Raw genomic sequence first — 12,155 nt, 5'->3', positions numbered from 1 at the left:
GGGGAGTGAGAAGTATGTATGAAGTGACGCAGGTGGTTCACCAGAAACCCCCCACCTCCCCACCTTACCCCCTCTATTATTGCTATTTGTACCATATTCTATTTCTATGTGCTAACTTCTATGTGCTATGTGAGCTAACTAGCTAATCTGAAACAGCTGGGTTTGTTGCTCCAAATTCAAAAAGGTATTTGTCTCATTCGGTGGCTTTGGTGGTTTTGAAATGGCCTTATTTCACCTCAAATCGAGTTACAGTGCAGTAGTATAATAGTGTAATAGGCACAGACACACACACACACATACATACACACACACACACACACACACACACACACACACACACACACACACACACACTTGTATTACTGGTGGCGCACAGGTACCATCTAAAGACACTGAGGGGGAAGTTCTTGCTCGACCTTTGACCTAAGCACTGAGAGCTGAGAGGGGGTTCTCTGTGGCTTTATTGCAGGACGGTAGAGGAGCTGAAGAACAGTGAGAGCCAGTGGAAAGACTCCCCCCTCGCCACCCGGCACAGAGAAATGCTCAAGAGGTGCAAGACCCAGCTGAAGGTGCGTACAGAGAGATATTGGGTGGAGTGCGGTGTAGCCCCTGCAGATCATAAATGGGCATCATTAGTATGCTGGCATGATACAGTGTAGTGTTGCTCCTCTGAGTCATTGTTGGGTTCATCGGTACAATTGGTATGGTATTTGAGTACCATTTTACAGCTGTGGCAGTGGCTGTTCTGTGGCAACGTTCTTTTTCCTCATTGCTCCTGAGATATCCATCTCACCATGGTGGCCTTGTGGGCTCCATTGAAAACAGTAATAACAACACCCTCTGTTTCACTGCTCAGTTTGGGGTTTATAGAATTTCAGGAACACCGCTGTCTAACAGGCATGCATAATATATGTGTGAAAGGAAGGTTTGCCATGTTGGTGGTCTGAGGTTTTTTTTTTTGTTGTGTGTGCACCCAGAAACTGGTGCGCTGTAAGGCCTGCGCAGACGCAGGGCTCCTGGACGAGAGTCTGCTGCGCAGATGTCTGCAGTTCTACAGCATGGTCATCCAGCTGATCCTGCGCATCGTGGACCCCGAATACCCGCAGTGAGTGAAGAGAAAGGCTGCTCTTTACGTTATGCAGTCAGTTACTCAGTTAAAATGGCTGATTGCTACACACTGTTTGGATGCATGTGATTGGGCTGTAGTCCTCATTCTCAGACCGTTCCTACTGGTTGCGGTGTTACCGTATGTAGTGCCGTTTGAATGCATTGGTGACCACCGTTTGTTGCGTTTCCGTTTTGTGCGTCTGCAGCATTACTCTGCCACTGAACCCCGAGATCCCCAAAAGCTTTGCAGCACTGCCCGAGTTTTACATCGAGGACGTCGCCGAGTTCCTGCTTTTTGTTGTACAGTAAGTTTAGTCCCCGCCTGCTGGGGTGGTTCTCACCCCTCTCCGTGTTTCAGCGTGCCACACAGTGACGGCAGTTAACTGGTGACAGAGAAGCATGTGTGACCGGTAGAAGCCCTTTTTTTAGCAGAGAGCCAGCCTAGCTGCGTGGTCCTGCTCATCAGCTGCGAAGACACCGCTGGTTAGCAGCACGTTTATTAAGTGGTGTCTCCGCCTGCTTTGTGATTTTAGGAAGATTCACAGGCCCCTTCCTTAACGAGACAAGAGCCATATTGTTTGAATTATTTATACACTTATTTATACACACCAGTACAACTGTTGCCATTGTCTACAGTTCTACAAGTGCTGTTCTCTGGATATAAGGGTGTTATACCTGCCTAGTTGTGGAGAGCCGTTTGTTACAGCCAATATCAAGTCTAAAGAATGACATGGGAGGAACTCATTGTAAGTTGGATTTGTGTTAGATGGAAGAGAAACCCGTTTGTAACATTGTGTATGTAACACATTGGCAGCATTGTGGTGTAGTGGTAAAGAAGAGGTTTTGAAACCCAAAGAATGCTGGTTCGATTCCTTGGTGGGGCATTGCCATTATACTTTTGGATGAGGTCCTTAACTGATATTTCCTCTGCAAATATTCTGCCTTGTAAATGGGTAAAATAAAAGGTGCAAGCTGTCTTTTTGCTCTGTATAACAGCATTTGCTATGCAACTGTAATGTCTGTATCATGGGGTGTATCCATGAACACTGCTAGGCCATTCCAATAATTGAAATATCCACAAACACTGACGGTTTATTCTATCAATAATGTCCATGAACACTGACAGACACTTCCATTGATAATGTCTGTGAATGCTTATTGACTTTTCCATTGAAAACATCCATGAGCACTGAGACTTTTCCAATAATGGTATCCATAAACACTGGGACTTTTCCAATGATGGTATCTATGAACACTGGGACTGGTACAATGATGGTATCCATAAACACTGGGACTTTTACAATGATAGTGTCCATGAACACTGAGACTTTTCCAATAATGGTATCCATGAACACTGGGACTTTTCCAATAATGGTATCCATAAACACTGGGACTTTTACAATGATAGTGTCCATGAACACTGAGACTTTTCCATTGATAATATCCAAGAACGTTGATAGGCTTTTCAGTTGATAATGTCCATTGACAGTGACAGACTTCTCCCTTCCTCCTCATCGCAGGTATTCCCCTCAGGTTCTGTACGAGCCCTGCACTCAGGACATCGTGACGTTCCTCGTGGTGTTCATCTGCAGCCAGAACTACATCCGCAACCCCTACCTGATCGCCAAGCTGGTGGAGGTGCTGTTCGTCACCAACCCGGCCGTGCAGCCGCGCACCCAGCGCTTCTCCGAGATGATGGAGAACCACCCGCTGTCCGTCAAGCAGCTGGTCCCCGCCCTCATGAAGTTCTACACCGGTGAGCGGGGGAGGGAGGGAGGGAGGGATGCGTTCCAGGGGCAGCGCAAGATTCACCGAATGGGTTCGCTGGCACGGGCCCACCGAAGCAGGACCTTTTAAGAACTGAAGCTCGCTCAGCGTGGAGAATGTTAATGACTCTGGTAGCTTCACCATGGCTTAAGAGTCTAAACAGTTATTGTTGAATCTGTTCCCAATGATCTCGGGCTCCCCTGAGTGCTATTCCAGCTATAATTGTCTCTGTTCTTAGAGAGTAACAGGCTGCGGTCTGTAAAGTGACCTCGGCTGTTGAGCGAGTACAGTAAGATCTGTGCGTTCTTGCTGGTTGAGGTAATGGATTTTCTCGGAAGGGAACGGTAAACAGGCGACTTTCGCATTTACGTTAAGTCGTTCTGCAGACGCTCTCACTCAGAGCGGCTCACCGATCCGCCCCCTCTGCACTCAGTGACCGAGTTCTCCTCCTCCCTAGACGTTGAGCACACCGGCGCCACCAGCGAATTCTACGACAAGTTCACCATCCGCTACCACATCAGCACCATCTTCAAGAGCCTGTGGCAGAACATCGGCCATCACGGCACCTTCCTGGAGGAGTTCAAGTGAGCACTCTGCGGCACACACATTTATACACACATTTATATTTATATTTTGTCACTCTTAGACACTCTTATCCGATGTGATGTACAAGATGTACACTTAAAACAAAGACAGCCATGAAAATCCATCCCCCTAGTCCTCCTTACATACACACTCAAGGTGCTTTCCTGACCTCCTGGCACTACAAATGAACAACAACATGTGGCCACAGATTTTTATGAAATAAGGCGGTTATCCGGGAAGGTCTGACCCCACCCTCTGCTCTGCTCTTGCTCCCCCCCGGCAGCTCCGGGAAGCAGTTTGTGCGCTACATCAACATGCTGATCAATGACACTACCTTCCTGTTGGACGAGAGCCTGGAGTCGCTCAAGCGCATCCACGAGGTGCAGGAGGAGATGAAGAACAAGGAGCAGTGGGATCAGCTGCCCAGGGTGAGCGTGCGATCACGGGAGATCCTCACGGTCGGCGGGCTCGTGGGTCCCGCCTTCGAATGTTCGTGCCAGGCGGTGCTCCGCGTTCCCGAACAGCACAGCACAGCACTGCATCGACCTGCAGTCTCTTGTCTATAAATGCGTGTTTTTATACCACATATTACACATATTTCATAGTGCTGTTGGGTAAATTATTCACTTGTTTATTGCACGCATTATTCACTTGTTTATTGCATTGTTTTTGTATTGCAGATTAGTTTTTGTGTCTCTGGACCATAGCGTCTGTAAATGGCGAGAGTTTACTGTGCTAGTTGTTATGAGCAGACCCAACAGCTCCGGAAGGGCTCTGGCCCAGTGATGGCCCCCCTGCCCCCCAACTTGCCTTTTAGCCATTTGCCCTCCCCTCTCTCAGGAGCAGCAGCAGAGCCGGCAGTCCCAGCTGACGCAGGACGAGCGGGTGTCGCGGTCCTACCTGGCGCTGGCCACCGAGACGGTAGACATGTTCCACATCCTCACCAAGCAGGTCCAGAAGCCCTTCCTGCGGCCTGTGAGTACCCCCGTCCCTCATAATACCCCCTGTCATCCCCCCATTCCCTCTGATCCCTTAATGAATGGTGCTACCACTGTGTCCTTGCAAGTCTGTGGGTGGCTTTGTATTTACAGTGGGCTGTCATGTGTTTTACCACTCAAGTCATCAGGTGGCTGACACTGAAGTGTCCATATTAGACCTCAGCCCCCTTGACCTTTTTACAGTACTGTAAGTGAGATCTGACCAGACCCATGGTTTGTATCGGTAGAGGTGTAAAAGAGGCTACCTTGCAGAAAAGATCCCTGACTCAGCCTGGTCAAGGTGGGGGAAAACGGCGGGAGACAGGCGTCGATAGCAGGGCTCAGTAGTGACCTCATCGCTCTGGGGTGTTTCCCGCAGGAGCTGGGCCCGCGCCTGGCTGCCATGCTGAACTTTAACCTCCAGCAGCTGTGTGGGCCCAAGTGCCGAGACCTGAAGGTGGAGAACCCCGAGAAGTACGGCTTCGAGCCCAAGAAGCTGCTGGATCAGCTGACCGACATCTACCTGCAGCTGGACTGCGCCCGATTCGCCAAGGCCATTGCTGATGATCAAGTGAGTGTCTCTCTTCCCCCCTTCTTCTAAACTCCTATGGATGATGCGCATTTTGTCGTTAGTCTGCAAGATCAGTGTATATGTGATCTTGCACGGGCTTTGTGTGAACATACAAAGAAATGTCCTTGAGCATTCTCAGAGAGCATGAAGCTTTCTGCCTGTACATGTTGAACAAACTCTGGAAGAGGAAATGATGGTGTCAATTCACTATTGTTTTGCTTATCTTAGTACCCGTAATAGCTGGAAGGCTAGATACAATCAGTTAATTTGTAAGATCCCTCATTGCTTACAAGAAAGGCTCCAAAGATAAGGCCCCTGTCTGCGTGTAGTAGCATGACCAATACAGGTTGGTTGGTTTTGCAATGTCGTTCTCTTCCTCTCCTGTTTCAGCGGTCTTATAGCCGCGAGCTCTTCGAGGAAGTCATCTCCAAGATGAAGAAAGCCGGCATCAAGTCCACCATCGCCATTGAGAAATTCAAGCTGCTATCGGAGAAGGTCGAGGAGATCGTCGCCAGGAACTCGCAGTCGGAAATCGACTACAGTGATGCCCCTGACGAGTTCAAAGGCAAGCACCGCCTTCGACATTACGGATGTTTTTTCCTCAGGTTTCTCTCGTACGTGACAGCGCTGCGAGGTGCAGCAGGGCTAGAAATGGTGCTCGCTGTGGACCCAGCTTCAGTCTGGGACAAAAATGAGGCCCATTCCGTGTTAAAGCTTAAAGCACTTAGGTGCTCAAGGAGTAGCGAGTCGTGAGAATGTCTCAGGCCGCTTTACAGGCCTGATCCGCTTGTTAAGTAGTCTACCGGCGCTCAGCTCCGCAGTGATCAAACATACGAGAGCCTCTTGGTCCTGGAACCAGAGGCAGCAGCAAGGAGGACAATAAAAGATCAGCTCTTGTGAGATTCCACAGGATTCATTGGTTGTGTCTTAATTTTTAGGGTGTGATATAGCAGTCAGTAATACAGACACATCTGGGCAGCAGTGTCTTAAACAGCATGCACAGGAGTGTTAGCAGTTGGAACAGCAGTCTCATTGCATTTATAGTCCAGCTGTACACTCTGACAAAGGCATTGTTGGCAAAACGCATCTGCATTTTTGACCATTGCATATTACCCATAAATCCAAAAATATAACAGAAATCTTGTGGGGTCAGTCTCCAGTAGTTTGGTTTTCTTATGGTTCTTGATCCCGTTGTGTACTTTGTGCAGAAAACTTGCCATTGTCCCAGCTCCTTAGCAGTGGCCGAGCCTCAGTTTAAACTGCAGGCTGCTGTTTGCACCTTTGTCACTCTCAGCAATTGTGGAGGCAGTGGGCTCTTTGTTTGGACATGTGATTGTGTTTTAAATGCCATCAGCAAGAATTGCCTGCTGTCCAAGGGGATGACATACTTAAGGTTTTGTGTGTGTATGTGTGTGCATGCATTCTGCATGTCTGTGTGTCTGTTCCCCTGTGTGTGTGTGTGTGTGTGTGTGTGTGTGTGTGTGTGTGTGTACACAACAGACCCCCTGATGGACACCCTGATGACTGACCCTGTGAGACTTCCCTCTGGGAACATCATGGACCGGGCCATTATCTTGCGCCACCTGCTCAACTCCCCCACTGACCCCTTCAACAGGCAGCCCCTTACTGAGAACATGCTGGAGTCAGGTAGGCAGTGCAGCTCCCCCACACACGCACACGCACACTCGCTCACACTCGCACTAATACACACACTCATATACATTCACATACACACACACAAATACACTCATATACACTTACGTACACACACGTGCACACAGCTTTTCTCTGTTGGCCTCGGAATGGAGGGGCTGATCGCCTCACTGGATGAATCAGATATTTCTGATTGGTCCATATTCATAATGTTGCATGAAATCAGTATAATACTTTATTGCTGAGTCACACTTTAAGGTAGTGACTCCTGCGTGTATTTAAAAATGTGTGTTTCTTTTTGTTTTTTGAAATGTGACATTGTGTGAAATACACATCCTGCCCTTGGACTGACCAGTATTCCCCCACTTTTCCTGCAGTCATTTCCTGTGTGAACGCTTCTCTCTTCAATAGGCTAGGATCACTGTGAAGGCAGTGGTGTGTATGATGTGTGTGCATGATCAGAGTGTCACTGACTGTAACCCCTGACCACCTCTCTCGCAGTTCCAGAGCTGAAAGAGAGAATCCAGGCTTGGATGAGGGAGAAGCAGGGGGCGCGCTAGCCTCAGTGAGCCACACCCACTGTCCGCCCACCCGCCATTAGTAAGGGAAGACGTCACCCCACCAGGACACCCAGCAACATCAAGATGGAGGAATAAAGACCTGATTCGATTCATTTGATTTGATATTTTTGCTTTTTTTTTTTTGTCGGGCAGTGCCCTCAATGGCCATCTGCTCTAAACATATAAAAAATAATAAAAGGAATAGACTTTTCAAAGGTTTTTGTTTGCGACTTTGTATATATCTATATATACATATATTTAAATTAGAAAATTCTATACAAAGGTGTGGGGATAAGCTGTTAATCAAGTAAACAGTTGGTTGTCTGTGGTTTCACAGCCTAAACTAGTGGCAGATATAACTGGATGTGTGCAAGGAACTGCTTTACAATCACCTGAGCTGTTTTATTATTTTATTTTTATTTTTGTTTTTTTTTTTTTGTTTTTTTTTTTGCAAAATGTATGTCTGCTTCAGTAATTTTCTAATTTTATTACAATGGGTAGTTTTGCACCAAATTGCTGAGGTCCGGCAGGCCTTTTTTCCTGTTTTGATTGTAGTATTTATGAAACCAAAGTGAACAGACTCCCAACATTACAAATGATGCAGTAAACTACAGTCTTTACTGTCTTAAAAAGCTTCAGTCAGCGCCATGCAGTTCCTGTTCTCTGGCACTGAAGTGGCCACACTTTGGAGAAATATCAAAGTTCAACTCATGTTTTTGAAAGTAGAGCCTGAAATGAAACCTTGCTAATTTGTCTTAGTGAAGAAGAAAAGCTGTTGGATTGCTTTGATTGTCTTTTCAATATATTGTCAGTGAAAAACACTTGATTTCAGAAACAAATGGTAAGTATTTCAAGGTTTGTTTGTTTTTTTTTTTTAATCCTCTGTTAATGTTGCGTATAAATGATTTGCGGAAGTGCGCCTGGCCTTGCCGATGGTCTTTGAAGCACCTCTTTAAAATGGGGATGATCATTGTAAGGGGGGATTTTTACTGTAATGTCCGAGCTGAGAGGCCAGGTCATCTTGAGAGGAAGTGACAACACAGCATGAAGACCATTATAACAAAAGGGAGCACATAAAATCTCTCTCATTCCAGCTACTGAGACACCTCACCCCAAATTTACAATATCAAGCCCTGCTGTTCGTGACCCTGATTGTTGGACTGACTTGTGAATTATGAATATATCATTTATAATCATATTTTCAGATTACGACTGTACAGGAATTTGTTTCATTTACCACAGGCTTGTTTTTTTTTTTTTTTTTTTTTGATCCAGGACCTTGAATTCTAATAAACGGTAATGCACATGCATTCACAGTTAGTGTTTCCATGACTTTTGTATACAGGGAGATGGGGAGGGTTAATTCATTTCCTCAGGTTGCACCTCAGTTGATCTACATTATAAAATCCTCTGGGTTAATTTATTCAATCGGTTGTATGTAAACAAATGTAAGTAAACTACTGTCTAGTATGGTGTACTTTAGGTGTTTAACAGTTCATACAAACATTTTAGTGTTTTCCAAATGTGTTTCCAAGTGTTTTTTTCTGAACGTTTGGGAGCTTAAGGTGCAAACTGCTTGCTTAAATTGGACATGCATTCACTTGAATGTAACGTTAGTTTCATCGCCAGAATTAAGACCACACAGCCATTTTTTCCTGGTAATAATGCATTGGCAGAGACCTGCATACATTTTTTGATCAACTCATTACGTTTTTCTTGACAAAACCCGTGCGACAACAAGTGTATAACCTGAATGGGAACTCTTGCTGAACAGACGGTATCTATTTAAGTAGGTACACAATGGAACTTTGGGTGTTTTCCCCAATAACTGCCGAGTAAATGAACGTAAGGTTCAAGGTGAACTGAATGCCTGGCATGTTGGGATTTTAGGAAGAACCAAATCAGGTCGTCATACCCAGGGTCGATCTGTCCATCCCTCCGACCGTTCCCCACCGTCATTTCAAAAGAGCATGCAGAGACAAGGGCGTGAAACCATCAGTCACCGCCCGCACTGATGTTCTGAACTAGCAGGGAACAGTTGAGGTACAGACGTTAGTTCTGACTAATGCCGCTGAAATGAACACGACCTGTATGTTAATTCAAATCCCTTGCACCAAATTTTGAATAGAGAGGTATATCACTGCCGCGAGTCCGTAAAGATCCATTCCGACAGCTGTGCCAAATTTAGCTCTATACCATATCATTGGAAATGTTGTCCCCGTGTCACTAGTTATCTTGCTCGGTTCTGTTGCCCCTTCATTTTTAATGAATATCTCGAGACATGCGGACAGTGTTTAAACTAAACTGCCAGGCGGCGATCTTCTCCGCTTCCCCACGACATAAGCTGCGCTCACACTGTAACTGCGAAAGCAGTTGCCTCGGAAATCCTGCACTTTTGCGTCACTGCGAGGCTTAAGGTTCTCTTTGCTCTCCGCCGGATCTCCATTGGCCCACCATCACTTTTCTCCGGGATTAGGCCACTTTCATTGGCCGATCTAGCCGACAGTCAGAATGGTGACGAACGACTCATTCGGGTTGACATCACCTTTTCAGCAGCCCAAGGCATTTCAACTTCTGTAGCCACCCGGAGAAGAATCTTCATCAATTTCCCCCCCGATTAGCATGTAAAATATATTTCGATGCTGGTGTTGAAATATTAGGCTACAGCTTTTAAGACTAGCGGGAAGATTCAATATCGACACAAGAACCGAATGCAGTGGAAGCGCTTTTGGTGGAAAATAAAACAACTCGCTATGATGGGTGTGTTTGACAATAGGAGAATTGTTGAATGTTTCTAGCAGCTCGACACTGAGCAGTGACATTGCTCCTCGTAACAGATCTCACTGCTCTCTGCCATTCTATGGTGTTTCAGTCGTTGCCCTGTGGATCTACAGTATATGAGTAAGTAAACGTTTAACGGTCATCGTTTTTGCATATTGCATGGATGTTGCGATTAAGCAGTGTTCACATCGTTTTGCAAACAGAATATCCGACCTACCGCAGGTTAACTTAGACGATAGGGGGTGGGGGTCTGTGTGTTTGGGGCTGGCCCAAACTGAGGAATCCTCGCAGACGGTGTCTGTATTTTACGCACTGAGATACTTGCCGTTGAGCCCATTCTTTGCATCAGCTGCAGTATTTTCAGGCTGTGACTAACGGAATTGTGTTCGCAGGACATGCGATTCTTTTGAAAAGACACTAAATGTCTTAAACATCACATTACGCTTAGTTTCTTTGAACCAAGAGAATGTATCCAGTGTTAACGTAAGCACAATTCAAGGGACAGTGAAGGTTAGCCATGTAACCAGCGGTTATTTGCCCATAAAAAACGCAACATCAGCAAGTCGCGCGCAGTGCCACCGAAAACGTATTTTGTAAGGCCAAGTCTTCGTCGTTTATTTTGAGCTGGGACAGTGTAACGTCACAGCATTTAGATATTATCGCGATATTTTTCTATCAAAATAAATTTTACATGGAAAAATCTGAGATGTCTATGCAGAGAACTGCATGTTAACGGGCGTTTCTTAAAAAAACGTCATTAGAAACCACCACGGCAGTAATTCAGTATCACATTAAAGCGATTCTTTGTTAATGTTTTATTGTGTACATAATCCTCTGCGCACAGTATCAATTAGCCTAGCGGTAAAATATTTTGCACAGTAATGTTACTCCTTGCCAGGCCTAGCCTACTCTGTAGCCAGAATGTCATGGGAGGGCGTGCCACAGCGAAATCTCTTATTTTTTCCAAATTTCCTGCACACTGTCTTGTTCCAGGGGTAACTGTTTTACCTCTGTGTTGTGGTAACGCGCTGAGAAAAAAACGCGTTTATTTTCATGTAATTCATGTGGTAGTTTTTCCTCTCCGCATATTAAACTACGGAGGTAAGCGTGGACTAACCATACGGTCATTACGTTGGAAAAACATTTATGAATGATGCGTAAACATCGTCTCCTACTGGAACCGTGTATATTTAGACTGAAAAAAAGTGGATGCCGTTCGAAAATATTGCTGGATTGCAGGCAAGGTTTCTTAATGTTTCCGTGCCCTGCGGGACGAAATTATATGGTTACGCGAAGTGTATAGGCCTACTTTTTATCTTATATCCACTACTTCATGTACCGTCAACTACTGCACCAGGTTGGCGGCAGCCATGTTGAGGCAGGATTTAGATAAACTAATAAATAATAATGCAAAATACTTGCGAGTGCCCCTAGGAAGTGGGTCGGGAGAGGGGTCTTTATAAATCTTTATAAATTTCAGTGTAAGGACTTGAATGAGAATTTGACAAATAAATCATGTTTTGTACGTATATTTAAAACACATGGGTTTCACAACAAAAATGAGAAATTGTAGACCTTTAAATGTTTTCATTACGAGCAATGACATGGCATAACGCGAAAGAATGTTGTGACGCAAACCATGGCCTTTCCCCGTCCTGGTCCTGGTGTCCTGGCGCATTGTTTTTGGTTCGGACCACTGGGGCTTGATTGAGGTGTCAATTGGATACCAATCTGTATTTCATATTGATGTGAATTTATCTGCATCGTTTAAGTATGCCAGTCGTTTTAAGTTATCTTAGGGCGTCTATCACGATTAGTCTTGTCGGTGTTCAGCAAACTGGTTGTTAATTCAGGCAATTATCGAAAGAGAACGGGACAGAAATCCGTATTAAAAAAAATTGACGCACAAACGAACGTAAGGAACTCGAATAGGCGTTTTGTAAACAGAATTTACAACACCTCCAATTTGGGACAAAATTCTCACAGGCGAAATACAGCAATACATAAATATTAGATCCAGGTGAATTATCCAGTCAATTAATAGTGCAGTCAAACGTAATCGTGGCCAGTTTTAAAGAGCATTAGCCCACACAACGGATACCATGAGCCAGCCGTATTTTAGCGCAACAATTCTGGGCAGTTCCACCATTTAGG

General features: G+C 45.4%; 2 protein-coding genes across 5 annotated transcripts in view; both read left to right on the top strand.

Annotated features, from left to right (window-relative positions):
• ube4b (ubiquitination factor E4B, UFD2 homolog (S. cerevisiae)) overlaps positions 1-7,946 on the top strand; it is a 44,007-nt gene extending 36,061 nt beyond the window's left edge. For all 4 annotated transcript variants that reach the window (XM_036531396.1, XM_036531394.1, XM_036531395.1 and 1 more), the window contains 11 exons: positions 470-569; positions 978-1,105; positions 1,314-1,412; positions 2,628-2,863; positions 3,332-3,458; positions 3,743-3,887; positions 4,300-4,434; positions 4,816-5,007; positions 5,398-5,572; positions 6,508-6,654; positions 7,162-7,946. In XM_036531396.1, coding sequence (XP_036387289.1) covers positions 470-569; positions 978-1,105; positions 1,314-1,412; positions 2,628-2,863; positions 3,332-3,458; positions 3,743-3,887; positions 4,300-4,434; positions 4,816-5,007; positions 5,398-5,572; positions 6,508-6,654; positions 7,162-7,220 — 1,543 coding nt within the window. In that variant the 3' untranslated portion in view covers positions 7,221-7,946. The remainder of the gene's footprint in view (positions 1-469; positions 570-977; positions 1,106-1,313; positions 1,413-2,627; positions 2,864-3,331; positions 3,459-3,742; positions 3,888-4,299; positions 4,435-4,815; positions 5,008-5,397; positions 5,573-6,507; positions 6,655-7,161) is intronic.
• Positions 7,947-9,666: 1,720 nt separating this feature from the next.
• LOC118779275 (kinesin-like protein KIF1B) overlaps positions 9,667-12,155 on the top strand; it is a 79,233-nt gene continuing 76,744 nt past the window's right edge. The window contains exon 1 of the mRNA XM_036531308.1: positions 9,667-10,121. The gene's annotated coding sequence lies outside the window, so the exon portion shown is untranslated. The remainder of the gene's footprint in view (positions 10,122-12,155) is intronic.

The sequence above is a fragment of the Megalops cyprinoides genome, chromosome 6, assembly GCF_013368585.1.
Source record: "Megalops cyprinoides isolate fMegCyp1 chromosome 6, fMegCyp1.pri, whole genome shotgun sequence".
Lineage (NCBI taxonomy): Eukaryota > Metazoa > Chordata > Actinopteri > Elopiformes > Megalopidae > Megalops > Megalops cyprinoides.
This window is presented reverse-complemented; position numbering and strand designations above follow the sequence as displayed.